General features: G+C 45.1%; 1 protein-coding gene across 1 annotated transcript in view; it reads right to left on the bottom strand.

Moving 5' to 3' along the window:
• Positions 1-23,067: 23,067 nt before the first annotated feature.
• LOC145359643 (microtubule-actin cross-linking factor 1, isoforms 6/7-like) overlaps positions 23,068-26,937 on the bottom strand; it is a 163,427-nt gene continuing 159,557 nt past the window's right edge. The window contains exon 14 of the mRNA XM_080214354.1: positions 23,068-23,862. Coding sequence (XP_080070480.1) covers positions 23,843-23,862 — 20 coding nt within the window. The 3' untranslated portion in view covers positions 23,068-23,842. The remainder of the gene's footprint in view (positions 23,863-26,937) is intronic.

The raw sequence follows: 26,937 nt of genomic DNA, 5'->3' as shown, positions 1-26,937 counted from the left end.
ACACTGAGAACAAACTGGCCTCACACTCATAATTCCCCTTTTCTTCAAATTCCACAGGAAAAGAAACTAAGAATTAAACCTACCCTGCCTCGCCCATTTTGACCTAAGTCCGTTGAGCCAAAGCCTTTTAGCTCTCACTCTGCTACCTGCTCAATCCACTGCCCGTTACCGACGCTGCCCGCTAGATACTGCCACCTGCTTTTTAAACCTCACGTGTTAACAAACCCCCCCCAGGTCACCCCTCGGCCCACTAGGGGGGGCGGTTTAGAACGGAGTTGAGGAGGAACTTCTTCACTCAAAGGGTGGTGAATCTCTGGAATTCTCTGCCCGTTGAAGTGGTGGAGGCTGCCTCGCTAAATATTTTTAAGACGCGGGTTGATGGGTTTTTGATAAGAGAGGGGATTAAGGGTTATGGGGAGAGGGTGGGAAAGTGGAACTGAGCCACGACAGATCAGCCATGATCTTATTGAATGGCGGGGCAGGCTCGAAGGGCCAGATGGCCTACTCCTGCTCCTATTTCTTGTGTCCTTAAACTTGTAAAAAAGAGAAACCCCGTGAAAAACTAAAAAATAGTCAATCTCTTACCTTCACACTCCCGCCACAAATCGCTCCTCCTCTCTGCTTGCTCCGACAAACAATGAACAATTTTCCCTAATCCCAATTCCTGATTTACAAACGTTTAATTCCACCTTTAATTCTATCATTAATCCTAATTCGAACATTAATCCTAATCTTAATCTTGAATCCTTATTTTCAAATTTACCTGTTCCTTATTAACCAGTAAATCAATCGATTTGAATTTAATTTTTATTAACTTAATTCCTTCACAATTCACAATTCCATAAATTTTTGTGAAGACAGATGGAGTCATAGAGGTTTACAGCATGGAAACAGGCCCTTCGGCCCAACTTGTCCGTGCCAGCCTATTTTTAAACCCCTAAACTAGTCCCAATTTCTCACATTTAGCCCATATCTCTCTATACCTATTGTATCCGATGTAATTATCTAAACACTTTTTAAAAGAAAAGATTGTTAGTAATGTATTAATAACACAGAAGGAGCACTTTTAAATGTGAACAAATTAGTATCAGTAAACCATGCTGTGTTGCTGTGCAGTTAGTGAGGAGAGTTTGTTTTGACAGCTGCACAGTGACAGTTGGAGCCGGAAGGTTCCAGAACAGCTCCTCACGCAGCTCCTCCCTTTCCCTCCAATTTGTGAGGAAACCTTCAAATGGTTCTTCAACCTGAACTCATCACAAAAATTTTTTGATTTTTATTGATAAAAACAATTGTGTTCCTTACAGTTAAGACCTGGGTTTTTTTCAATGTATTTTCCCTTGACGAGCGACGTGACACGTCGGGAATCGTTTGGAGTCACATTAAAAACCTTTGATCTCAAATAATTTATATTTTGAGCACATTCCCAGAAAGTATTTGTTTTTTTAACTGTTTATTCTGTTTTTGAACTTGGCATAATTTTTTTCTCACATGAAAGGACCATTCTTCAGAAAAAAGTTCAGTGCTGTCTATTGTACTCTCAGGTGAGTTCCTTTTCAAATGAGAAAAGTATATAATTTAATAATTTGAATCAAAGTTTCATGTAGTGCATTTTGTTCTGTACTTCATGTTACATTTTTTTAAATGAATGATTGACACTAATATATACTGGAGGAACAGAGAGATCTTGGGGTTCATATCCACAGATCTCTGAAGGTTGCCACTCAAGTGGATAGAGCCGTGAAGAAGGCTTATAGTGTGTTAGTGTTTATTAACAGGGGGTTTGAGTTTAAGAGCCGTGGGGTTATGCTGTAACTATACCAGACCTTGGTGAGACCACATTTGGAATATTGTGTGCAGTTCTGGTCACCTCACTATAAGAAGGATGTGGAAGCATTGGAGAGAGTGCAGAGGAGATTTACCAGGATGCTGCCTGGTTTGGAGGGTAGGTCTTATGAGGAAAGGTTGAGGGAGCTGGGGCTTTTCTCTTTAGAGCGGAGGAGGATGAGAGGCGACTTAATAGAAGCTCATCAGATGATGAGGGGGATAGATAGAGTGGACATGCAGAGACTATTTCCTCAGGTGGATGTAGCTGTTACTAGGGGGCATAACTATAAGGTTCATGGTGGGAGATACAGGAGGGATGTCCGAGGTAGATTCTTTACTCAGAGAGTGGTTGGAGTGTGGAATACACTGCCTGCTGTGGTAGTGGAGTCGGACACTTTAGGATCTTTTAAGTGGTTATTGGATAGGCACATGGAGCACACCAGTATGATAGAGAGTGGGATAGCTTGATCTTGGGTTTGGACATAGCTTGGCGCAACATTGAAGGCTGAAGGGCCTGTACTGTGCTGTACTGTTCTATGTTCTGTATATTCTCTATAATTTACGTATACAGATACGTAAGGAGATTACAGACAGTTCCAAGAAAAAAAGGTGGTAATTGTCAGACATTTTAACTTTCCCAACATTGACTGGGACAGCAATAGTATTAGAGGGTTGGATGGAGAGAAATTTGTTGAGTGTATTCAGGGGGAACATTTCATTCAGTATGTGGATGGCCCGACTAGAGAGGGGACAAAATTTGACTTCCTCTTGGGAAATAAGGAAGGGCAGGTGACAGAAGTGTTAGTGAGGGATCACTTTGGGACCAGTGACCATAATTCTATTGGTTTTAACACAGCTATGGAGAATGATAGGTCTGACCCAAAAGTTAAAATTCTATTTTGGAGCAAGGCGAATTTTGACGATATTAGTCAGGATCTTTCAAAAGTTAATTGAGGGAGTCTGTGGCAAGGCAAAGGGACGTCTGGTAAGTGGGAGGCTTTCAAAAGTGTGTTAACCAGGGTTCATGATAAGCACATTCCTCTTAGAGTGAAGGGCAAGGCTGGTAGAAGTAGGGAACCCTGGATGACTCGGGAAATTCAGGCCCTGGTGAAGAAGAAGGAGGCACATGACATGCATTGGCAGCTGGGATCAAGTGGATCAATTGAAGAATTATAGAATCATAGAATCCCTACGCTGCGAAAGGAGGCCATTCGGCCCATTGAGTCTGCACCAAGGGAATTGAGAACAGGTGACTGAGAGTGAGGAGTTTAGCTCCCAAGTAGAGAAGGACTGTAGACAGTATGAGAGGGAGGTTAGACAGGTGATAGAGAAAGGAAGCGCCCAGACCGAGGGTCTGAGGTGTCTATTTTAACACCAGGAGTGTAGTGAATACAGTGGATGAGCTTAGGGTGTGGATTGCTGCTTGGGAACGTGATGTGGTGGCCATTACGGAGACTTGGATGTCTCAGGGACAGGACTGGATACTTCAGGTGCCAGGATTCAGATGTTTCAGGAAAGACAGGGAGGGAGGCAAAAGAGGTGGTGGAGTGGCACTGTTGATCAGGGATCGTGTCATGGCTGTCGAGAAGGTGGATGCCGTGGAGGGACTGTCTATGGAGTCTCTATGGGTGGAAGTTAGGAACAGGAAGGGGTCGATAACTTTGCTGGGTGTTTTCTATTGGCCGCCCAATAGTGACAGGGAAGTTGAGGTGCAGATAGGGAAACAGATCCTAGAGAGATGTAATAATAACAGAGTTGTCGTGATGGGAGACTTCAATTTCCCAAACATCGACTGGAATATCCCTAGGGTAAGGTGTTTGGATGGGGAAGAGTTTGTTAGGTGTGTTCAGGAGGGTTTCCTGACACAGTACATGGATAAGCCTATGAGAGGAGAGGCTGTACTTGACCTGGTGCTGGCTAATGAACCAGGACAGGTGTCGGATCTCTCGGTGGGAGAGCATCTCGGGGATGGCGATCATAATTCTATCTCCTTCACGATAGCATTGGAAGGAGATCAGATCAGGCAGGCTAGGAAGGTGTTTGTCTGGAGAAAGGGGAAATATGAAGACATCAGGCAGACAATTGGACGAGTAAACTGGAAGGTGGTGTTCTGGGGGAAAAGTACTGAAGGAAGGTGGCGGATTTTCAAGGAATGTTTATCTGGGGCTCTGCACGACAACGTTCCAATGAGACAGGGAGGTTTTGGTAGGTCGCGGGAACCGTGGTGCACGAAGGTTGTGATGAACCTAGTCAGGAAGAAAAGAAAGGCATTCAAAAGGTTCAGAGAGCTAGGAGATGTTAAGGATCTAGAGGAGTATACGGGTTGTAGAAAGGAGCTTAAAAAGGAAATTAGGAGAGCCAGAAGAGGTCATGAGAAGGCCTTGGCAGGTAAGATTAAGGAGAACCCCAAGGCGTTCTACAAATATGTGAAGAGTAAAAGGATGAGAAGTGAAGGGATTGGACCTATAAAAGGTGAAGGGGGAAAAGTCTGGAACCCGAAGAAAACCACATTATAAGAAGGATGTGGAGGCATTGGAAAGGTGCTGGGAAGCAGGTACAGAGGAGATGTCAGGGGTAAGTTTTTCACTCAGAGGGTGGTGAGTGAGTGGAACCAGCTGCCCTTGGTGGTGGTAGCGATGAACTCGCTGGGGTCTTTTAGAGACTTTTGATGAGTACATGGGATTTATTGGGATTGAGAGTTATAGATAGGCCTGGTAGGTATGGATATGATCAGCGCAACCTGAGGGCTGAAGGGCCTGTTTGTGCTGTAGTGTTCTATGTTCTATGTTCAACAACAATCCCACCAGGTCCTATCCCCATAACCCCATGCATTTACCCTAGCTAGTCCCCCTGACACTAAAAGGAAATTTAGCCTGGCCAATCGACTTAACCTGTACATCTTTCGATTAAGATGTCAATCTTTGGACTAAGAGCATAGGGGGTGTTGGAGTAGAGTTAAGAGAGAAGTCAGGAGGGCAAAAAGGGACATGAGATTGTTTTGGCAGATAAGGCAAAGGAGAATCCAAAGAGCTACAAATACATAAACGGCAAAACAGCAACTAGGGAGAGAGTAGGACCTCTTAAGGATCAACAAACTCATTTACGTGTGGATCCACAAGAGATGGGTGAGATCCTAAATGAATATTCGAACATAGAACACTACAGCACAAACAGGCCCTTTGGCCCACAAGTCGCGCTGATCATATCCATACCTACCAGGCCATAAAACTATCTGTAACTCCCAATCCCATTAAATCCCATGTACTGATCCAGAAGTCTTTTAAAAGACCCCAGCGAGTTCGCCTCTACCACCACCGATGGCAGCCAATTCCACTCACTCACCACCCTCTGAGTGAAAAACTTACTCCTAACATCTCCTCTGTACTTGCTTCCCAGCACCTTAAACCTGTGTCCTCTCGTAGCAACCATTTTAGCCCTGGGAAATAGCCTCCGAGAATCCATCCTATCTACTCCTCTCAACATTTTATAAACCTCTATCAGGTCGCCTCTCAACCTTTGTCTCTCCAGGGAGAAGAGACCCAGCTCCCTCAACCTATCCTCATAAGGCATGCCTCCCAATCCAGGCAACATTCTTGTAAATCTCCTCTGCACCCTCTCAATAGCTTCCACATCCTTCCTGTAGTGAGCGACCAGAACTGCACACAGTACTCCAAGTGGGGTCTGACAAGAGTCTTATAAAGTTGCAGCATTACCTCCCAACTCCTAAACTCAACCCCTCGATTAATAAAGGCCAGTACACCATACGCTTTCTTGACCACATCCTCCACCTGCGAGGCTGATTTAAAAGTCCTATGGACCCGGACCCCAAGATCCTTCTGCTCCTCAACACTGCTGAGACTCCTACCCTTGATATTGTACTTCTTCATCTCATTGGTCCTGCCAAAATGGACCACTACACATTTATCCGTGTTGAAGTCCATCTGCCACTTCTCCGCCCAGTCTTGCATCTTTTCTATGTCACGCTGCAACTTCTGACATCCGTCCAGACTATCCACAACACCACTAACCTTCGTATCATTGGCGAACTTACTAACCCATCCTTCCACTTCCACATCCAAGTCATTAATGAAAATGACAAACAGCAAGAGTCCTAGAACAGATCCCTGGGGCACTCCACTGGTGACCGACCTCCATGCAGAAAAAGAACCACCCACAACCACTCTCTGCCTTCTGCAGGCAAGCCAGTTCTGGATCCACAAGCCAACAGCCCCTTGGATCCCATGCCCTTTCACCTTCTCAAGAAGTCTTGCATGGGGGACCTTATCAAACACCTTGCTGAAGTCCATGTAAACCACATCCACCGCTCTTCCTTTGTCAATGTGTTCAGTCACGATTTCAAAGAACTCAACTAGAACAAAAAGAACATAGAACATAGAACATTACAGCGCAGAACAGGCCCTTCGGCCCACGATGTTGCGCCGACCAGTTTTTTTAAAAAAAAACACTGACCCACTAATCTAAACCAATCCCTTTTCGTCCATAAACCTATCCACAGATCTCTTAAACGCCCCCAAACTAGGCGCATTTACAACCGCAGCAGGCAGGGCATTCCAATCCCTCACCACCCTCTGGGTAAAGAACCTACCCCTGACATCCGTCCTATATCTACCACCCCTTAATTTAAAGCCATGCCCCCTCGTGCTAGCTTTCTCCATCCGAGGAAAAAGGCTATCACTATCCACCCTATCTAAACCTCTAATCATCTTATATGTTTCAATAAGATCCCCTCTTAGCCTCCTTCTTTCCAGCGAAAACAACCCCAAATCCCTCAGTCTCTCCTCATAGGACCTCCCCTCCATACCAGGCAACATCCTGGTAAACCTCCTCTGCACCCTCTCCAAAGCCTCCACGTCCTTCCTGTAGTGTGGGGACCAGAACTGCACACAGTACTCCAAGTGCGGCCACACCAGAGTTGTGTACAGTTACAACATGACGCTGTGACTCCTAAATTCAATCCCCCTACCAATAAACGCCAAGACACCGTATGCCTTCTTAACAATCTTATCTACTTGATTCCCAACTTTCAGGGATCTATGTACACATACACCTAGATCCCTCTGCTCCTCCACACTATTCAAAGTCCTCCCGTTAGCCCTATACTCAACACATCTGTTACTCCTACCGAAATGAATTACCTCACACTTCTCCGCATTAAACTCCATCCGCCACCTCGCGGCCGAGCTCTGCAACCTGTCTAAGTCAGCCTGCAAACTATGACACCCTTCCTCACAATCTACCACACCTCCGACTTTGGTGTCATCAGCAAACTTACTAATCCACCCAACTATACCCTCATCCAGATCATTAATAAAAATTACAAACAGCAGTGGCCCCAAAACAGATCCCTGAGGCACACCACTCGTAACTGAACTCCATGACGAATATTCACCATCAACCACCACCCTCTGTCTCCTATCTGCTAGCCAATTCCTGATCCAAGTACCTAGATTACCCCCAATCCCATACATCTGCATTTTCTGCAGAAGCCTACCAAGGCTCGTAAGGCATGACCTGCCCTTGAATATTTCTCATCAGTATTTGCTGTTGAGAAAAGCATGGATGTTAGGGAACTTGGAAATAGATAGTGATGTCCGGGGGAGTGTATATATTACAGAGAAGGAAGGAAGTGCTGGACGTCTTAAAGCGCGCTATGGCAGATAAATCCCCGGCACCTTATGACATGTATCTCAGGACATTGTGGGAAGCTAGGGAGGAAATTGCGAATCCCCGAGTAGAGATATTTGCATCGTCAATACTCACAGGTGATCACGACTCTACACAACCTTGCCACTGCAACCTCTGCAAGACGTGCTGGATCATCAACACAGATGCCATCATCTCACGTGAGAACATCATCCACCAGGTACACGGTACAAACACTTGCGACTTGGCCAATGTTGTCTACCTTATATGCTGTAGAAAGTATGTCCCAAGGCATGGTACATTGGCGAGACCATGCAGCCGCTACGACAACAGATGAATGAACACCACTCAACAATCACGAGGCAAAAGTGTTCTCTTCCTGTTGGGGAACACTTCAGCGGTCACAGGCATTCGGCCTCTGAACTTCGGGTAAGCGTTCTCCAAAGCGGCCTTCACGACACACGACAACGCAGAACCGCTGAACAAAAATTGATAACCAAGGTCTGCACACATGAGGACAGCCTCAACCGGGATCTTGGGTTCATGTCACACCATCTGTAACCTGCACAATTTGTTTGGGTTTGCAAAATCTCACTAACTGTCCTGTCTGGAGACAATTCACATCTCTTTAACCTGTGCTTATCCCTTTCTTCACTCACATTGTCTGTCCCTAAAAAGACTTGCATTCCAATCCATATCTTGTAAATCGAGTCTGTGCCCTGTTTGTGAACACAACTGTTTACTCACTTGAAGGACCAACACTCCGAAAGCTTGTGTTACCAAATAAACCTGTTGGACTTTAACCTGATGTTGATGACAGAAGCCAAAGGGTGGTTGTAGAGGGTTGTTTTTCAAACTGAAGGCCTGTGACCAACAGTGTGCCTCAGGGATCAGTGCTGGGTCCACTATTATTTGTCATTTATATTAATGATTTGGGTGAGAATGTAGGAGGCATGGTTAGTAAGTTTGCAGATGACACCAAAATTGGTGGCATAGTGGACAGTGAAGAAAGTTATCTCAGATTGCAACGGGATCTTGACGAATTGGGCCAGTGGGCTGATGAATGGCAGATGGAGTTTAATTTAGACAAATGCGAGGTGAAGCATTTTGGTAGATTGAACCAGGGAAGAACTGACTCTGTTAATGTAGGGCATTGGGGAGACTTACAGGACAAAGAGATCTAGGGATAAATGTTCATAGCTCCTTGAAAGTGGAGTCACAGGTGGACAGAGTGCTGAAGAAGGTATTCGGCATGCTTGGTTTCATCGGTCAGAACATTGAATACAGGAGTTGGGACGTCTTGTTGAAGTTGTACAAGACATTGCTAAGGCCACACTTGGAATACCGTGTACAGTTCTGGTCACCCTATTATCAAAACGATATTATTAAACTAGAAAGAGTGCAAAAAAGATTTACTAGGATGCTGCTGGGACTTGATGTTTTGAGTTAGAAGGCGAGACTTTTTTCTCTGGAGCGTAGAAGGCTGAGGGGTGATTTTATAGAGGTCTATAAAATAATGAAAGGCATAGATCAGCTGGATAATCAATATCTTTTTCCAAAGATAGGGGAGTCTAAAACTAGAGGGCTTAGGTTTAAGGTGAGACAGGAGAGATATAAAGACTCCAGAAGGGCAATTTTTCCACACAGAGGGTGGTGAGTGTCTGGAACAAGCTGCCAGAAGTAGTAGTAGAGGCGGGTACAATTTTATCTTTTAAAAAGCATTTAGATAGTTACATGGGTAAGATGAGTATAGATAGAGATATGGGGCAAATGCAGGCAATTGGGACTAGCTTTGGGATTTTAAAAAAAGGGCAGCGTGGACAAGTTGGGCCGATGGGCTTGTTTCCATACTGTAAACCTCTACGAATCTAGGACATTCTTAACTCACTACTGTACCCTACTCACTACTGTACTGTATTCCTTATCCCCTAATAATTTTTTAATTAAATAACTACTTGTTAATTTAATCACAAATACAATTCCAGAATTTATTGCAATTTTAAAATGGTTGTAAACTCCATTCATTTTCACAGGTAATTCGTGTCCAGAAATCCATTTGTACAAAATTAGTACATCACATACATAAAATGAAGCAGTCTGTACACTATTTAATGATATCAGAAGTGAAACATTGTGCCCCTATTGGATTAAGAGACTGAAGGAAGGATTAATATTAACCAATAAAGCCTGAGGCCTCACAGAAAAGTATTCAAAAATTAGCAATAAATTCGGACAATTGAGCTAACAAAGCTACATTAACAACACTAATGCGCAGCCTAATCCTAACTCTAATCCTAAAACCTATTCCTGACCGCAACCCAAACCCTAACCCTAACCATGATCATTTAAACTAACCATTTAGACTAATATGCCGGGGGGCTGGGAACCTATGTAAGGAGGGGGCAAGGACAAAAGCAAAAGTTAGAAAAGGGAATAAGAAAAGTGATAGGCAGAAAAACCAAGGACAAAATTCAAACAGGGCTATAGAGAAAAATATTGGGAGCGAATCAAACAATATTAAAAAGACAAGTTTAAAGGCTCTGAGCCCTAATGCGTGGAGCATTCGCAATAAACTGGATGAACTAATCACGCAGATAGCTGTAACCAGGTACGATATATTTGGGATTCGGGAGACATGGCTGCAGGGTGACCAGGGATGGGAATTGAATGTCCCAGGATATTCAATATTTAGGAAGGGCAGACATAAAGGAAAAGGTGGTGGAGTGGCACAGCTGGTTAAAGAGGAAATTTACACAATAGTGAGAAAGGATATTCGCTCTGACATCGTGGAGTCTGTATGGGTAGAGTTGAGAAATACCAAGGGACAAAAAACATTACTGTGTGTGATATACAGACCCCAAACTGCAGCGGTGATGTTGGGAATGGCATTAAACACAAAATTAGAGATGCGTGTGATAAGGGAATATCGGTGATGATGGGTGATTTTAATCTGCACATAGATTGGGCAAATCAAATTAGCCACAATGCCATAGAGCAGGAATTCCTGGAGTGTATACGGGATGGTTTTCTTCACCAATATGTGGAGGAACCAACCAGAGAGCAGGCCATCTTAGACTGGGCACTGTGTAATGAGAAGGGAATCATTGCCAATCCAGCTGTACCAGACCCTGTGGAGATGAGCGACTAGAACATGATAGAATTTTTATTCAAGATGGAGAGTGAAGTAGTTGATTCGGAGACTTGGGTGCTGAATCTTTATAAAGGAAACTATGGGAATATGAGGGACGAGTTGGCCTTGACAGATTGGGGAGAGTTACTTAAAGGGATGCCAGTGGATAGACAATGGCAAACATTCAGGGAACACATGGGGGAACTGCAGCAAGTGTTTATTCCTGTCTGGCACAAAAACAAAATGGGCCAATCCATGGCTTACAAAGGAAATTAGAGAGAGTGTCCGATCTAAGGAAGAAGCATACAGATTGGCCAAGAAAAATAATCGGTCTGAGGATTGAGAGCAGTTTAGAATTCAGCAAAGAAGGACCAAGGGATTGATTAAGAAGGGGAAAAAGGATAGATAAATTTTTGAACAGTAAAGGAATTAAGGGTTAGGGTGAGTGGGCAGGTAAGTGGAGCTGAGTCCACAAAAAAATCAGTCACGATCTTATTGAATGGTGGAGCAGGCTTGAGCGGCCAAAATGGCCTACTCCTGCTCCTAGTTCTTATGTTCTTCTATCTTTCTATCATCTGCAAACATAGTAACAGTACCTTCAGTTCCTTTCTCCAAATCATAAATGTATATTACATAGAATATAGAACACTACAGCACAAACAGGCCCTTCGGCCCGCAAGTTGCACCAATCATATCCATACCTACCAGGCCTATCTATAACTGTCAATCCCATTAAATCCCATGTACTCATCCAAAAGTCTCTTAAAAGACCCCAATGAGTTCGCCTCCACCACCACTGACGGCAGCCAATTCCACTCACTCATCACCCTCTGAGTGAAAAACTTACCCCTGACTTCTCTTCTGTACCTACTCCCCAGCACCTTAAACATGTGTCCTCTCGTAGCGACCATTTCAGCCCTGAATCTAATATTGTGAAAAGTGTGACTTTTTTACTCTGCTTGAGGTTAGATTCCTGCCATCTTCGATACTCTGTGTTCTATTACGTGGTCCTGAAACTTTACTAACCTCTCCTGAGCCCTCAGTTCCATTAACCTACACTTCTACCCTCTCCTTCAACTTTGATTTTCTAATCAACCCTTGTAAACCTCCTCTACACTCTCTCCACAGCAATTATGTCATTCCTGTAATAAGGTGACCAGAATTGTATACAATACTCCAGTTATTAACACTCAAGTGTTTTATACAATTTCAACATTATATCCTCACACTTCTTTGTAAAAATGCACCTGCCACTTTCTCACCTGCTCCACCAATTCATCAATATTGTTTTGGAGATTAGAATTATCCTCTACACTTTCTACTACTCGCCCAATCTTTGTGTCACCTGCACATTTTCCAATCGTGTCTTCCAGGTTCACATCCAAATCTAATATATAATACAAACAGCAAGGGTCCCAACACTGAGCCCTGTGGAACACCACTAGAAACAACTTTCCGTCTGCAAGGGCACTATCCAACATTATCCTTTGTTTCCTGTCACTAAGCCACTTTGGATCCAGTTTGCCACACCCTGTACCCCAAGGGCTTTTACTTTTTGACCAATCGACCATGTGGGACCTTGTCAAACACCTTGCTAAAATCCATATATGCAACATCCGCCACACTATCTTTGTCAATCCTTCTTGCCCATTCCTCAAAGAATTCAATCAAGTTTGTGAGGCAAGACTTTCCTTTAACTAATCCACTCTGACCATCCCTGACTTGTCCATGCCTTTCAATGTGACATTAATCCTATCTCTCAGGATTGAATCTATTAGTTTGCCCACCACAGATGTAAAGACTAACTGGCCTAGAATTATTTGGCAAATCCTTTGCTCCCTTTTAAACAATGAAACTATATTTGCATTTCTCCAGTTCTCCAGCAGACCCTGTATCGAGTGAGGATTGGAAAATCATCCTCAGAGCAGCTGCTGTCTCCTCCCTGACCTCCTTCAGCAGCCTCGGAAACAGTCCATCTGGCCAACTCCCAGATACTACTGAGAACAGTTTTGAAGGGCAACTGGCTTTGTCCTGTCCTCCTCAGTTCCAGTCAATGCTGGGTTATTCATTCAATTTTATTAATTTTTGACCTTCCACAATCATTTGAAACAATGGAGTGGGTTATTCCATCACTCCCAGTATCAATGAAAAATCTGACATATTTGCAATGGTCTGGAGTCACATATAAAGTTGATCAATACGGACGGGAGAGGTCCTTCCCTTCAGGACATTGGTGAATTACAAAGAACAAAGTAAACTACAATGCAGGAACAGGCCCTTCGGTCCTTCAAGTCTGCACTGACCATGCTGCCCGACCGAACTAAAACCCCCGACCCTTTTGGGGACCATATCCCTCTATTACCATCCTGTTCATGTATTTGTCAAGACGCTCCTTAAAAGTCACTATCGTATCTGCTTCCACTATCCCCCTCGCAACGAGTTCCAGGCACCCATCACCCTCTCTGTAAAAAATCTGCCTCGTACATCTCCTTTAAACCTTGCTCCTCGCACTTTAAACCGTGTCCCTTAGTAATTGACTCTTCCACCCTGGGAAAAAGCTTCTGACTATCCACTCATAAGAACATAAGAAATAGGAGCAGGAGTAGGCCATCTAGCCCCTCGAGCCTGCCCCGCCATTCAATAAGATCATGGCTGATCTGTCGTATCTCAGTTCCACATTCCCGCCCTCTCCCCATAACCCTTAATCCCCTTGCCTATCAAAAACCTATCAACCCGCGTCTTAAATATATTTAGCGAGCAGCCTCCACCACTTCAACGGGCAGAGAATTCCAGAGATTCACCACCCTTTGAGTGAAGAAGTTCCTCCTCAACTCCGTTCTAAACTGCCCCCCCTTTATCTTGAGGCTGTGCCCTCTAGTCCTACTGTCCTTTCTGAGCGGGAAGAGCCTCTCCACCTCTATCCTATCCATCCCATTCAGCATCTTATATGTCTCAATGAGATCTCCCCTCATTCTTCTAAACTCTAACGAGTACAAGCCTAGTTTATTCAGCCTCTCCTCATAGTTCAACCCCCTTAACTCCGGTATCAGCCTAGTAAACCTCCTCTGCACTCCCTCCAAGGCCAAAATATCCTTGCGTAAGTGCGGCGACCAAAACTGTGCACAGTACTCCAGCTGCGGCCTCACCAGTGCCCTGTACAGTTGCAGCAAGACCTCCCTACTTTTATATTCAATCCCCCTCGCTATGAAGGCCAGCATCCCATTCGCCTTCCTGACCACCTGCTGCACCTGCAGGCTGGGTTTTTGCGACACATGCACAAGGACCCTGAGGTCCCTCTGCACCATCGCATGCTGCAGTTTTTCGCCATGTAAGTAATAGTCCTTCCTACCATTATTCCTACCAAAGTGGACAACTTCACACTTGCCAACATTAAATTCCATTTGCCAGTTCCTGGCCCATTCGCCCAGCCTATCTAGATCCTTCTGCAGACTTTCCACACCTTCCGCACAATTTGCCGTTCCACCAATCTTGGTGTCATCAGCAAATTTTGACACCATACACTCAGTTCCCTCCTCCAGATCATCTATATAAATGGTAAATAGCTGAGGCCCCAGCACCGACCCCTGGGGCACTCCACTAGTCACCAACCGCCAATCCTAACAGCACCCATTGACCCCCACTCTCTGCCCATTCTGCCCACTCTCTGCCCATGCCTCTCATAATCTTGCAGACTTCTGTCAGGTCGCCCCTCAACCTCTGTCCTTCCAATGAGAACAAACCAAGTTTCTCCAATCTCGCCTCATAGCTGATGCTCTCTATATCAGGCAACATCCTGGTAAGTCTTTTCTGTACCCTCTCCAAAGCTTCCACATCCTTCTGGTAGTGTGGCGACCAGAACTGAACACTATATTCCAAGTGTGGCCTAACTAAGGTTCTATAAAGCTGCAACATGACTTGCCAATTTTTAAACTAAATGCCCCAGCCGATGAAAGCAAGCATGCCGTATGCCTTCTTGACTACTTTCTCCACCGGCATTGCCACTTTCAGTGACCTGTGTACTTGTACACCCAGATCCCTTTGTCTATCAACACTCCTAAGGGGTTCTGCCATTGACATACATTTCCTATCTGTATTAGACCTTCCAAAACAGTAGCAAGAATAATCCAGTAATTAAAGGTCGGTGAGCCTTACATCAGTGGTAGGGAAACTATTGGAGAGGATTTTTCGAGACAGGATTTGTTCTCACTTGGAAGTAAGTGGAAATATTAGCAAGAGGCAACATGTTTTTTGTGAAGGAGAGGTCGTGTCTCATTAACTTCATCGAGTTTTTTGAGGAAGTGACGAAGGTGCTTGATGAGGGTAGGGCAGTGGATGTTGTCCACATGGATTCAGTAATGCCTTTGACAAGGATCCTCATGGCAGACAGGTGCAGCAGGTGAAGTTGCATGGAATCAGAGGTGAGCTGATGATGGCAAGCATGCTGTATATCTTCTTGACTACCTTCTCCACCTGCATTGCCACTTTCAATGACCTGTGTACCTGTACAGCCAGGTTCCTTTACCTATCAATAGTCTTCAGGGCTCTGCCATTCACTGTATATTTCCTACCTGTATTACACCTTCCAAAACTTACCTCACATTTGTCCGGATTAAACTCCATCTGCCATCTCTCCGCCCAAGTCTCCAACTGATCTATATCCTGCTGTATCCTCTGATGGTCCTCATCGCTTTCTGCAAATCCACCAACCTTTGTGTCATCTGCAAACTTACTAATCAATCCAGTTACATTTTCCTCCAAATCATTTATATATCTATTACAAACAGCAAAGGTCCCAGCACTGATCCCTGAGGAATGCCACTTGTCACCGCCCTCCATTTAGAAATGCACCTTTCCACTGCTACCCTCTGTCTTCTTTGACCGAGTCAGTTTTGCATCCATCTTGCCAGCTCAACTCGGATCCCATGCGACTTCACGCTCCGCACCCGTCTTCCATAAGAACATAAGAAATAGGAGCAGGAGTAGGCCATCTAGATCTTCGAGCCTGCCCTGCCATTCAATAAGACCATGGCTGATCTGAAGTGGATCAGCTCCACTTTCCCACATTCTCCCCATAACCCTTAATTCCCCTGTCTGTCTGAAACCTATCTACCCGTGACTTAAATATATTCAGCGAGGTAGCCTCCACCACTTCAATGGGCAGAGAATTCCAGAGATTCACCACCCTTTGAGTGAAGAAGTCCAATCTAAACTGCACCCCCCCGCCTTTATCTTCAGGCTGTGCCCTCTAGTCCTGCTATTCTTTCTAAACGGGAAGAATCTCTCTACCTCTTCCCTATCTATCCCCTTCGTTATCTTACCGTCTCTATAAGATCCCCTCTCAGCCTTCTAAACTCTAACGAGTACAGACCCAGTCTATTCAGTCTCTCTTCATAGGCTAGCCCCCTCATCTCCGGCCTAGTGAACCTTCTGTGCACTCCCTCCAAGGCCAATATATCCTTCCGCAAGTGCGGTGACCAAAACCGCACACAGTACTTCAGCTGCAGCTTCACCAGTGCCCTGTACAGTTGCAGCAAGACCTCCCTACTTTTATACTCTATCCCCTTCGCTATAAAGGCCAACATTCCATTCGCCTTCTTGATCACCTGCTGCACCTGCAGACTGGGTTTTTGTGATTCGTGCACAAGGACCCCCAGGTCCCTCTGCACCATAGCATGCTGCAGCTTTTCGCCTATTAAATAATAATCCCTCCTACTATTATTTCTACCAAAGTGGATAACGTCACGCTTGCTAACATTATACTCCATCTGCCAGGTCCTCGCCCACTTGCTCAGCCTATCCAGATCTCTCTGCAGACTTTCCACACCCTCCATTTCCACTCAGGACTAGAGGGCACAGCCTCAAGATAAGGAGGGGGCAGTTTAGAACAGAGAACATAAGAACATAAGAAATAGGAGCAGGAGTAGGCCATCCAGCCCTTCGAGCCTGCCCCGCCATTCAATAAGATCATGGCTGATCTGTCGCGGCTCAGTTCCACCTTCCCGCCCTCTCCCCATAACCCTTAATCCCCTTTCTTATCAAAAACCCATCAACCCGCGTCTTAAAAATATTTAGCGAGGCAGCCTCCACCACTTCAACGGGCAGAGAATTCCAGAGATTCACCACCCTTTGAGTGAAGAAGTTCCTCCTCAACTCCGTTCTAAACCACCCCCCCTTTATCTTCAGGCTGTGCCCCCTAGTCCGACTGTCTTTTTTGAGCGGGAAGAGTCTCTCCACCTCTATCCTATCCATCCCATTCATCATCTTATACGTCTCAATGAGATCTCCCCTCATTCTTCTAAACTCTAACGAGTACAAGCCTAGTTTATTCAGCCTCTCCTCATAGCTCAACCCCCTCAGAGTTGAGGAGGAACTTCTTCACTCAAAGGGTGGTGAATCTCTGGAATTCTCTGCCCGTTGAAGTGGTGGAGGCTACCTCGCTAAATATATTTAAGACGCAGGTAGATAGGTTTTTGGTAGGCAAGGGGATTAAGGGTTATGGGGAGAAAGCGGGAAAGTGGAACTGATCCACTTCAGATCAGCCATGATTTTATTGAATGGCGGGGCAGGCTCAAGGGGCTAGATGGCCTATTCCTGCTCCTATTTCTTATGTTCTTATGTTCCACGCAATTTGCTTTTCCACTCATCTTCGTGTCATCAGCAAATTTCATCACCCTACACTTAGCCCCCTCCTCCAGATCATCGATGTAAATGGTAAATAGCTGAGGTCCCAGCACCAATCCCTGTGGCACTCCACTGGTCACCAACTGCCAACCAGAATAGCACCCATTGATTCCAACTCTCTGCTTCCTATTAGACAGCCAATCTTCTATCCACGCTAACACCTAACCCCCAACTCCGTGCACCCTAACCTTCTGTAGCAACTTTTTATGAGGCACCTTATCAAACACCTTTTGGAAATCTGAAAACACCACATCCACCGGTTCCCCTCTGTCTACCGCTACAAGGTTCCATGAGGGATCTTGTCAAAGGCCTTACTGAACTCTATGTAGACAACATCTACTGCCCTACTCTCATCAATCATCTTTGTCACTTACTCAAAAAACTTGACCAAGTTAATGAGACACAACTTCTCCTTCACTGATACGTCCACTCATTTCCAAGTGAGAATAAATCCTGTCTCGAAAAATCCTCTCCAATAATTTCCAACCACTGATGTAAGGCTCACTAGACTAATTACATGAATTATTCTTGCTACTGTTTTGGAAGGTTGAATACAGATAGGAAATATACAATGAATGGCAGAACCCTTAAGAGTATTAATAGGCAAAGGGATCTGGGTGTACAGGTATACAGATCACTGAAAGTGGCAATGCAGGTGGAGAAGGTAGTCAAGAAGGCATACGGCATGCTTGCCTTCATTGGCCGGGGTATTGAGTTTAAAAATTGGCAAGTCATGTTGCAGCTTTATAGAACCTTAGTTAGACTGCACTTGGAATGTAGAGTTCAATTCCGGTCGCTATACTACCAGAAGGATGTGGAGGCTTTGGAGTGGGTACAGAAAAGATTTACCAGGATGTTGCCCGGTATGGAGGGCATTAGCTATGAGGGGAGGTTGGAGAAACTAGGTTTGTTCTCACTGGAACGATGGAGGTTGAGGGGAGACCTGATAGAAGTCTACAAGGTTATGAGAGGCATGGACAGAGTGGGTAGTCAGAAGGTTTTTCCCAGGGTGGAAGAGTCTATTATGAGGAGGCATAGGTCGAAGGTGCGAGGGGCAAGTTTTAAAAGAGATGTACGAAGCAGATTTTTTACCAGAGAGTGATGACAGTTGACAGAGGGGAACCGGTGGATGTGGTGTTTTTAGATTTCCAGAAGGCATTCGATAAGGTGCCTCACAGAAGGTTGCTGCAGAAGATTAAAGTACATGGAGTTGGGAGTAAAGTATTAGTGCGGATTGAGGATTGGTTATCTAACAGGAAGCAGAGAGTTAGAATAAATGGGTGCTTTTCTGGTTGGCAGTTGGTGACTAGTGGCATACTGCAGAGATCGGTGCTAGGGCTTCAACTGTTTACCATATACATAGACGATCTGGAGGAGGGGACCGAGTGTATGGTAACAAAGTTTGCTGATGACATAAAGATGAGAGGGTAAGTGAATTGTGTGGAGGATGAGGAAAGTCTGCAGAGAGATTTGGATAGGCTGAGTGAGTGAGTGAGGACCTGGCAGATGGAGTATAACATTGGTAAGTGTGAGGTTATCCACTTTGGAAGGAATAATAGTAAAATGGACTATTATTTAAACATTGATAAATTACAACATGCTACTGTGCAGAGGGACCTGGGGGTCCTTGTGCATGAATCACAAAGAGTCAGTGTGCAGGTGCAGCAGGTGATCAAGAAGGCGAATGGAATGTTGGCCTTTACAGCGAGGGGGATAGAATATAAAAGCAGGGAGGTCTTGCTGCAATTGTACAAGGTACTGGTGAGGCCGCAACTAGAGTACTGTGTACAATTTTGGTCCCCTTATTTGCGAAAGGATATATTGGCCTTGGAGGGAGCACAGAGGAGGTTCACCAGGCTGATACAGGAGATGAAGGGGTTAGCTTATAAGGAGAGATTGAGTAGATTGGGCCTGTACTCGTTGGAATTTAGAAGGCTGAGGGGGGATCTTATATAAGATAATGAAGGGGCTAGATAGGAGAGAGGCCGAGAGATTCTTTCCACTTGGAAAGGAAACAAGAACTAGAGGACACAGCCTCAAAAAAAGGCAGGGGTCAGTTTAGAACAGAGTTGAGGAGGAATTTCTTCTCTCAGAGGGTAGTGAATCTCTAGAATTCTCTGCCCATTGAGGTGGTGGAGGCTACCTCGTTGAATATGTTTAAGTCACAGGTGGACAGATTTCTGATCAATAAGGGAATTAAAGGTTATGGGGAGCAGGTGGGTAAGTGGAACTGAACCATTTTCAGATCAGTCTTGATCTTATTGAATGGTGGGGCAGGCTCGAAGGGCTAGATGGCCTACTCCTGCTCCTATTTCTTATGTTTTTATGAGTGCCTGGGACTTGTTGCCGGGGCAGGTAGTCGAAGCGGATACGGTAATGACTTTTAAGGAGCATCTTAACAAGTACATGAATGAGATGGGAATAGAGGGATGTGGTCCCCGAAAGCATAGGCGGTTTTAGTTAGGTCAGGCAGCATGGTCGGTGCAGGCTTGGAGGGCCGAAGGGCCTGTTCCTGTGCTGTAATTTTCTTTGTTCTTTAAACAAAGAAACAATATTAGCTATTCTCCAAATCTCTGGGACCTTTCCTGTCAGTAAAAAGTCTGACGAAACCAGGTTTAAGTCCAACTGATTTATTTGATAGTAAACTCACTAGCTTTCAAGGTTTCCCTCTCTGTCAGGTGAATGGAGAGTTCTGGCCTCAGACAGAGCATATAAAGCACAGACAGTTTACAGATTACTGATTAGAATGCGAATCTTTACACCTAACCTGCTGTTCAAGTCCTAAAGTGGCCGACAATGTGAGTGGAAGGAGCACTGATCACAGGTTAAAGAGATGTGTATTGTCTCCAGACAGTACAGTAAGTGAGGTTTTGCAAACCCAGGCAAGTCACAGGGGTCACAGTGCGACATGAACCGAAGATACCATCGCACTATCTGTAACCCCTGTGACTTGCCTGGGTTTGCAAAACCTCACTTACTGTATTGTCTGGAGACAATACACATCTCTTTAACCTGTGATCAGTGCTCCTTCCACTCACATTGTCAGCCACTTTAGGACTTGAACAGCAGGTTAGGTGTAAAGATTCGCATTCTAATCAGTAATCTGTAAACTGTCTGTGCTTTATATGCTCTGTCTGAGGCCAGAACTCTCCATTCACCTGAAGAAGAGGGAAACCCCTCGAAATCTAGTGAGTTTACTATCAAATAAATCGGTTGGACTTAAACCCGGTGTTGTCAGACTTTTTACTGTGTTTACCCCAGTCCAACGCCGGCATATCCACATCATGACCTTTCCTGTCGCCAGTGAGGACACAAAGATTCATCTCAAGGCCTCAGCAATTTCCTCCCTTGCCTCTCTGTGTTCTGGGTTCATCCCATCAGACTTTGGGGACTTGTTTACCTCAATGTTTCTCAAGAACCTCAATACCTCCTCTTTTTTGAACTCAACATGACTCAAACTATCCACATAAACTAGGTGGGGTTTATGCGAAATCTGGTCATTTTTTGATCATCATAGAAACATAGAAAATAGGAGCAAGAAGCCCTGCGAGCCTGCTCCACCATTCATTACGATCATAAATGATCATCCAACTCAATAGCCTAATCCTGCTTTCTCCCCATAACCTTTCATCCCATTCACCCCAAGTGCTATATCCAGCTGTCTCTTGAATACATTGAATGTTTTGGCATCAACTACTTCCTGTGGGAATGAATTCCACAGGCTCACCACTCTCTGGGTGAAGAAATGTCTCCTCACCTCCGTCCTAAATGGTCTACCCTGTATCCTCAGGCTGTGACCCTTGGTTCTAGATTCCCCCACCATCGGGAATATCCTCCCTGCATCTACCCTGTCTAATCCTGTTAGAATTTTAGAAGTCTGTATGAGATTCCCCCTCATTCATCTGAGCTCCAGTGAAAACAATCCTAACCTCATCAATTTCTCCTTGTATATCAGTCCTGCCATTCCAGAATCAGCCTGGTAAACCTTTGTTGCACCCCCTCAAGAGCAAGAACATCCTTCCTCAGGAAAGGAGACCAAAACTGCACACAATACCTCACCAAGGCCCTGTATAATTGCAACAACACATTCTTGCTCCCTCATCTTGAGGTTAGCTTTCCCTTCCAGATTTATTTAGTTTTTTTGAATTCAAACTCCCAGCTGCAATGGTGGTGACCTCATCATTATTCCAGGCCTCTGGACTTCATATCCAATGACATAAGCACTACACTGAAGTTCCTTTTATTCAATTTAGATTTCTGGAATCCACACTAATTTGGTGATGTATTTCCCCATTCTACATGTTAATGCAAATTCACATATTGCAAAACATCAAGGAGCTATGAGGGAGAAGGTGAAGGGAGGAAAGAGGAGGCATGAGGGAGGAGGCGTGAGGGAGGAGGTGGAGAGAGGAGGAGGAGGAAGGAGGTGTGAGGGACGAGCTAGAGAGAGGAGGTGTGAGGGAAGAGGTGGAAGGGAGGAGGTCATAGTCATAGAGTTACAGCATGGAAACAGGCCCAGCTTGTCCATGCCACCTTTTTTTTAATAACCCCTAATCTAATCCCAATTGCCCACATTTGGCCCATATCCCTCGATACCCATCGTACCCATGAAACTATCTAAATGCTTTTCAAAAGATAAAATTGTACCCGCCTCTACTACTACCTCTGGCAGCTTGTTCCAGACACGCACCACCCTCTGTGTGAAAAAATTGCCCCTCTGGACACTTGTGTATCTCTCCCCTCTCACCTTAAGCCTCTGCCCTCTAGTTTTAGACTCCCCTACCTTTGGGAAAAGATATTGACTACCTTGCTGATCTGTACCCCTCATTATTTTAAAGATGTCTATAAGGTCACCCCTCAGCCTCCTACACTCCAGAGAAAAAAGTCCCAGTCTATCCAGCCTCTGCTTATAAATCAATCCATCAAGTCCCCTTAGCATTCTAGCTCGAAGGGCTAGATAGAACATAGAACATTACAGCGCAGAACAGGCCCTTCAGCCCTCGATGTTGCGCCGACCAATTAAGAAAAAAGCAATGACCCTCTAACCTAAACCAATCCCTTTCCATCCATAAACCTATCCACGGACCTCTTAAACACCCCCAAACTTGGCGCATCTACAACTGCAGCAGGCAGGGCATTCCATGCCCTCACCACCCTCTGGGTAAAGAACCTACATCTGACATCCGTCCTATATCTACCACCCCTTAATTTATAGCTATGTCCCCTCGTGCTAGCTTTCTCCATCCAAGGAAAAAGGCTATCACTGTCCACCCTATCTAAACCTCTAATCATCTTGTACGTTTCAATAAGGTCTCCTCTTAGCCGCCTTCTTTCTAACGAAAACAACCTCAAATCCCTCAGTCTCTCCTCATAGGACCTTCCTACTCCTACTCCTGCTCCTATTTCTTACGTTCTTAAATCTTTTCTGCACTCTTTCTAGTTTAATAATCTCCTTTCTATAATAGGGTGACCAGAATTGCTCACAGTATTCCATGTGTAGCCTTACCACTATCTTGTACAACTTCAACAAGACGTCCCAACTCCTGTATTCAGTGCTCTGACCGACGAAACCAAGAATGCCGAATGCCTTCTTCACCATTCTGTCTACCAGTGAGTCCACCTTCAAGGAGCTATGAACATATACCTCTTGGTCTCTTTGTTCTGTAACTCTCCCCAACGCCCTACCATTAACTGAGTAAGTCCTGCCCTGGTTCAATCTACCAAAATGCATCACCTCACATTTATCTAAATTAAACTCCATCTGCCATTCGTCAGCCCATTGGCCCAATTGATCAAGATTCCATTGCACTTGTAGATAACTTTCTTCACTATCCATGATGCCACTAATCTTGGTGTCATCTGCAAACATACTAACCATGCCTCCTATATTCTCATCCAAATCATTAATATAAATGACAAATAACGGTGGATCCAACACTGATCCCTGAGCACACCGCTGGTCACAGGCCTCCAGTTTGAAAAACAACTCTCTACAACCACCCTCTGGCTTCTGTCAAGAAGCCAATTTTGTATCCATTTAGATACCTCACCCGTGAGATTTAACTTTATGCAACAACCTACCATGCGGTACCTTATCAAAGGCCTTGCTAAAGTCCATGTAGACAACATCAACTGTACTGACCTCACCTACCTTCTTGGTTACCCCCTTCAAAAAACTCAATCAAATTTATGAAACATGAAGGAGGAGGTGTGAGGGAGGAGGTGTGAGGGAGGAGGTGTGAGGGAGGAGGTGTGAGGGAGGAGGTGTGAGGGAGGAGGTGTGAGGGAGGAGGTGTGAGGGAGGAGGTGTGAGGGAGGAGGTGGAAAGAGGAGATGTGAGGGAGGAGATGTGAGGCAGGAGGTGTGAGAGAGGAAGTGGAGAGAGGAGGTGTGAGGGAGGAGGTGTGAGGGAAGAAGTGGAGGGAGGAGGTGAAGGGAGAAGAAACTATGGAGCAAAGAGAAAGGATGGCAGATCTGAGGTGGGTGAGGTGGAGGGAGGCAAGATGGACATCTCTGCATTCAGATCCACAATGCTTCTTCAATTTAATGTTCCTCCCCACTTCCTGCAATGGAATAAAAGAATCATCAGAACATCATCCAAAAACACATAATTTTGATTTTTGGGCTAGAATTTTACCAACATGCCCGCCCCAATTCTCGGGATAGGTGAAGCTTGGAGAATGGTACAAACTTCAGGAGGGCATGCCAGTAAATTCCGCCCAGTATGACATTGGCCCAACGGTCTTAAATTGCCGTTTCAGGAATCATTCCACAAATTAACTCAATTTGGATGTAGAAGAGGAAGCAACCTCACATTTAACTTCATTCCCACTGTGAGAGATTTGTCTCGCTCTTCCCCTCTGCCCATCACTCTCATAAGAACATAAGAAATAGGAGCAGGATAGGCCATCTAGTCCCTCGAGCCTGCCCCGCCATTCAATAAGATCATGGCTGATCTGTCGTGGCTCAGTTCCACATTCCCGCCCTCTCCCCATAACCCTTAATCCCCTCGCTTATCAAAAACCCATCAACCCGCTTCTTAAATATATTTAGCGAGGCAGCCTCCACCACCTCAACGGGCAGAGAATTCCAGAGATTCACCACCCTTTGAGTGAAGAAGTTCCTCCTCAACTCCGTTCTAAACTGCCCCTCCTTTATCTTGAGGCTGTGCCCCCTAGTCCTACTGTCCTTTCTGAGCAGGAAGAGTCTCTCCACCTCTATCCTATCCATCCCATTCATCATCTTATACGTCTCAATGAGATCTCCCCTCATTCTTCTAAACTCTAACGAGTACAAGCCTAGTTTATTCAGCCTCTCCTCATAGCTCAACCCCCTCAACTCCGGTATCAACCTAGTAAACCTCCTCTGCACTCCCTCCAAGACCAAAATATCCTTGCGTAAGTGCGGCGACCAAAACTGCACACAGTACTCCAGCTGCGGCCTCACCAATGCCCTATACAGCTGCAGCAAGACCTCCCTACTTTTATATTCTGTCCCCCTCGCTATGAAGGCCAGCATCCCATTAGCCTTCCTGACCACCTGCTGCACCTGCAGGCTGGGTTTTTGCGACTCATGCACAAGGACCCCGCGGTCCCTCTGCACCGTCGCCTGCTGCAGTTTTTCGCCACATAAGTAATAGTCCTTCCTACCATTATTCCTACCAAAGTGGACAACTTCACACTTGCCAACATTAAATTCCATTTGCCAGTTCCTGGCCCATTCGGCCAGCCTATCTAGATCCTTCTGCAGACTCTCCACACCCTCTGCGCAATTTGCCGTTCTGCCCTGTATTCTATTATAATGGATTCAGTCCCCTCCTCCCATGGATTCATCGACAGTTAAAGCACAGAAGGACACCATTTGGCCCATGGTGTCCAAGCTGGTCAGCAAAGATCTGATTACACTATTCCCATTTTCCAGTGCTTGGCTCATGGCCTTATCATTCTGGCAGTGGAAGTGAACGTGTAAATAAATGTGTGACGAAAGTTTCTGATTCAACCATCCTTCCAGTCTCCCAACAACTTCTGGGTGAGACCATTTCTCCTCAACTCTCCTCTTAACCTTTGATCTCTTACCTTAATTCTATGCATCCTGGTTATTGGTCCCTGTGCTCTAATGGAAAAAAGTGCCCTCTTATACACCCTATCTATGCGCCTAACAATTTAAACAAAGAACTAAGAAAAGTACAGAACAGGAACAGGCCCTTCGGCCCTCTCAGCCTGTGCTGATCATGATGCCCTAACTGAACTAAAAAAAAATCTACTGCCCTTACTCCGTCCATATCCCTCTATTCTCTCCCTATTCATGTACCCATCCAGATGCCTCTTAAATGTTGCCTCTGGCAACCTCCTCTGGCAGCACGTTCCAGGCACCTACCACTCTCTGTGTGAAAAACTTAACCTGCACATCTCCCTTAAACTTTTCCCTCTCACCTTGAACCAGTGCCCCTTCCACCCTGGGAAAAAGTCTGACTATCCACCCTGTCAATGCCTCTCATAATTTTTTAGACATCTATCAGGTCTCCCCTCCGCCTCTGTCTTTCCAAAGAAATCAACCCTAGTTTATTCAATCTCTCCTCATAGCCAACACCCTCAAGACCAGGCAACATCCTGGTGAACTGTCTTTGCACTCTCTCCAAAACTTCCACATCCTTCTGGTGGCATGGTGATCAGAGCTGCACATAACACTCCAAATGTAGCCTTACCAAGGTTTTATATAACTGCAATATGATTTCCCAACTCTTGTACACAAAGCCCTGGCTGATGAAGGCAGGCATGCCATATGCCTTCTTAATCACCTTGGCCACCTGTGTTGCCACTTTTAGGGAACTGTGGACCTACACTCCCTGATCCCTCTGCATATTAATGTGAAGGGTTATAGAGTCATTGAGGTTTATAGCATGGAAACAGGCCCTTTGGTCCAACTTGTCCATGCCACCCTTTTTTTAACCATGAGGCTAATCCCAATTGCCTACGTTTGGCCCATACCCCTCTATATCCATCTTATCCATGTAACTGCCCAAATGCTTTTTAAAAGACAAAATTGTACCCACCTCTACTACTACCTCTGGCAGTTTGTTCCAGACGCTCACCACTTTGTGTGTGAAAGAATTGCCCCACTGGACACTTTTGCATCTCTCCTCTCTCACCTTAAACCCATGTTCTTTAGTTTTAGACTCCCCTACCTTTGGGAGAAGATATTGACTATCTACCTTGTCTATGCCCCTCATTATTTTAAAGACCTCTATAAGATCATCCCTCAGCCTTCTATGCTCCAGTGAAAAAAGTCCCAGTCTATCCAACCTCTCATTATAACTCAGTACATCAAGTCCTGGTAGCTGCCTAGTAAATCTTTTCTGCACGCTTTCTAATTTAATAATATGCTTTCTATAATAGAGTGACCAGAACTGTACACAGTATTCCAAGTGTGGCCTTTTGTACAACTTCAACAAGATGTCTCAATTCCTGTATTCAATGTTCTGACCAATGAAACCAAGCATGCCGAATACCTTCTTCACCAATCTGTCCACCTGTGATTCCACTTTCAAGGAGCTATGAACCTTTACCACAGATCCCTCTGTTCTATAACTCTCCCCAATTAACTGAGTGAGTCCTATCCTGGTTCGATCTATCAAAATG

Source organism: Carcharhinus amblyrhynchos, chromosome 2, assembly GCF_965287045.1.
Source record: "Carcharhinus amblyrhynchos chromosome 2, sCarAmb.v2.hapA, whole genome shotgun sequence".
NCBI classification, from domain to species: domain Eukaryota; kingdom Metazoa; phylum Chordata; class Chondrichthyes; order Carcharhiniformes; family Carcharhinidae; genus Carcharhinus; species Carcharhinus amblyrhynchos.
This window is presented reverse-complemented; position numbering and strand designations above follow the sequence as displayed.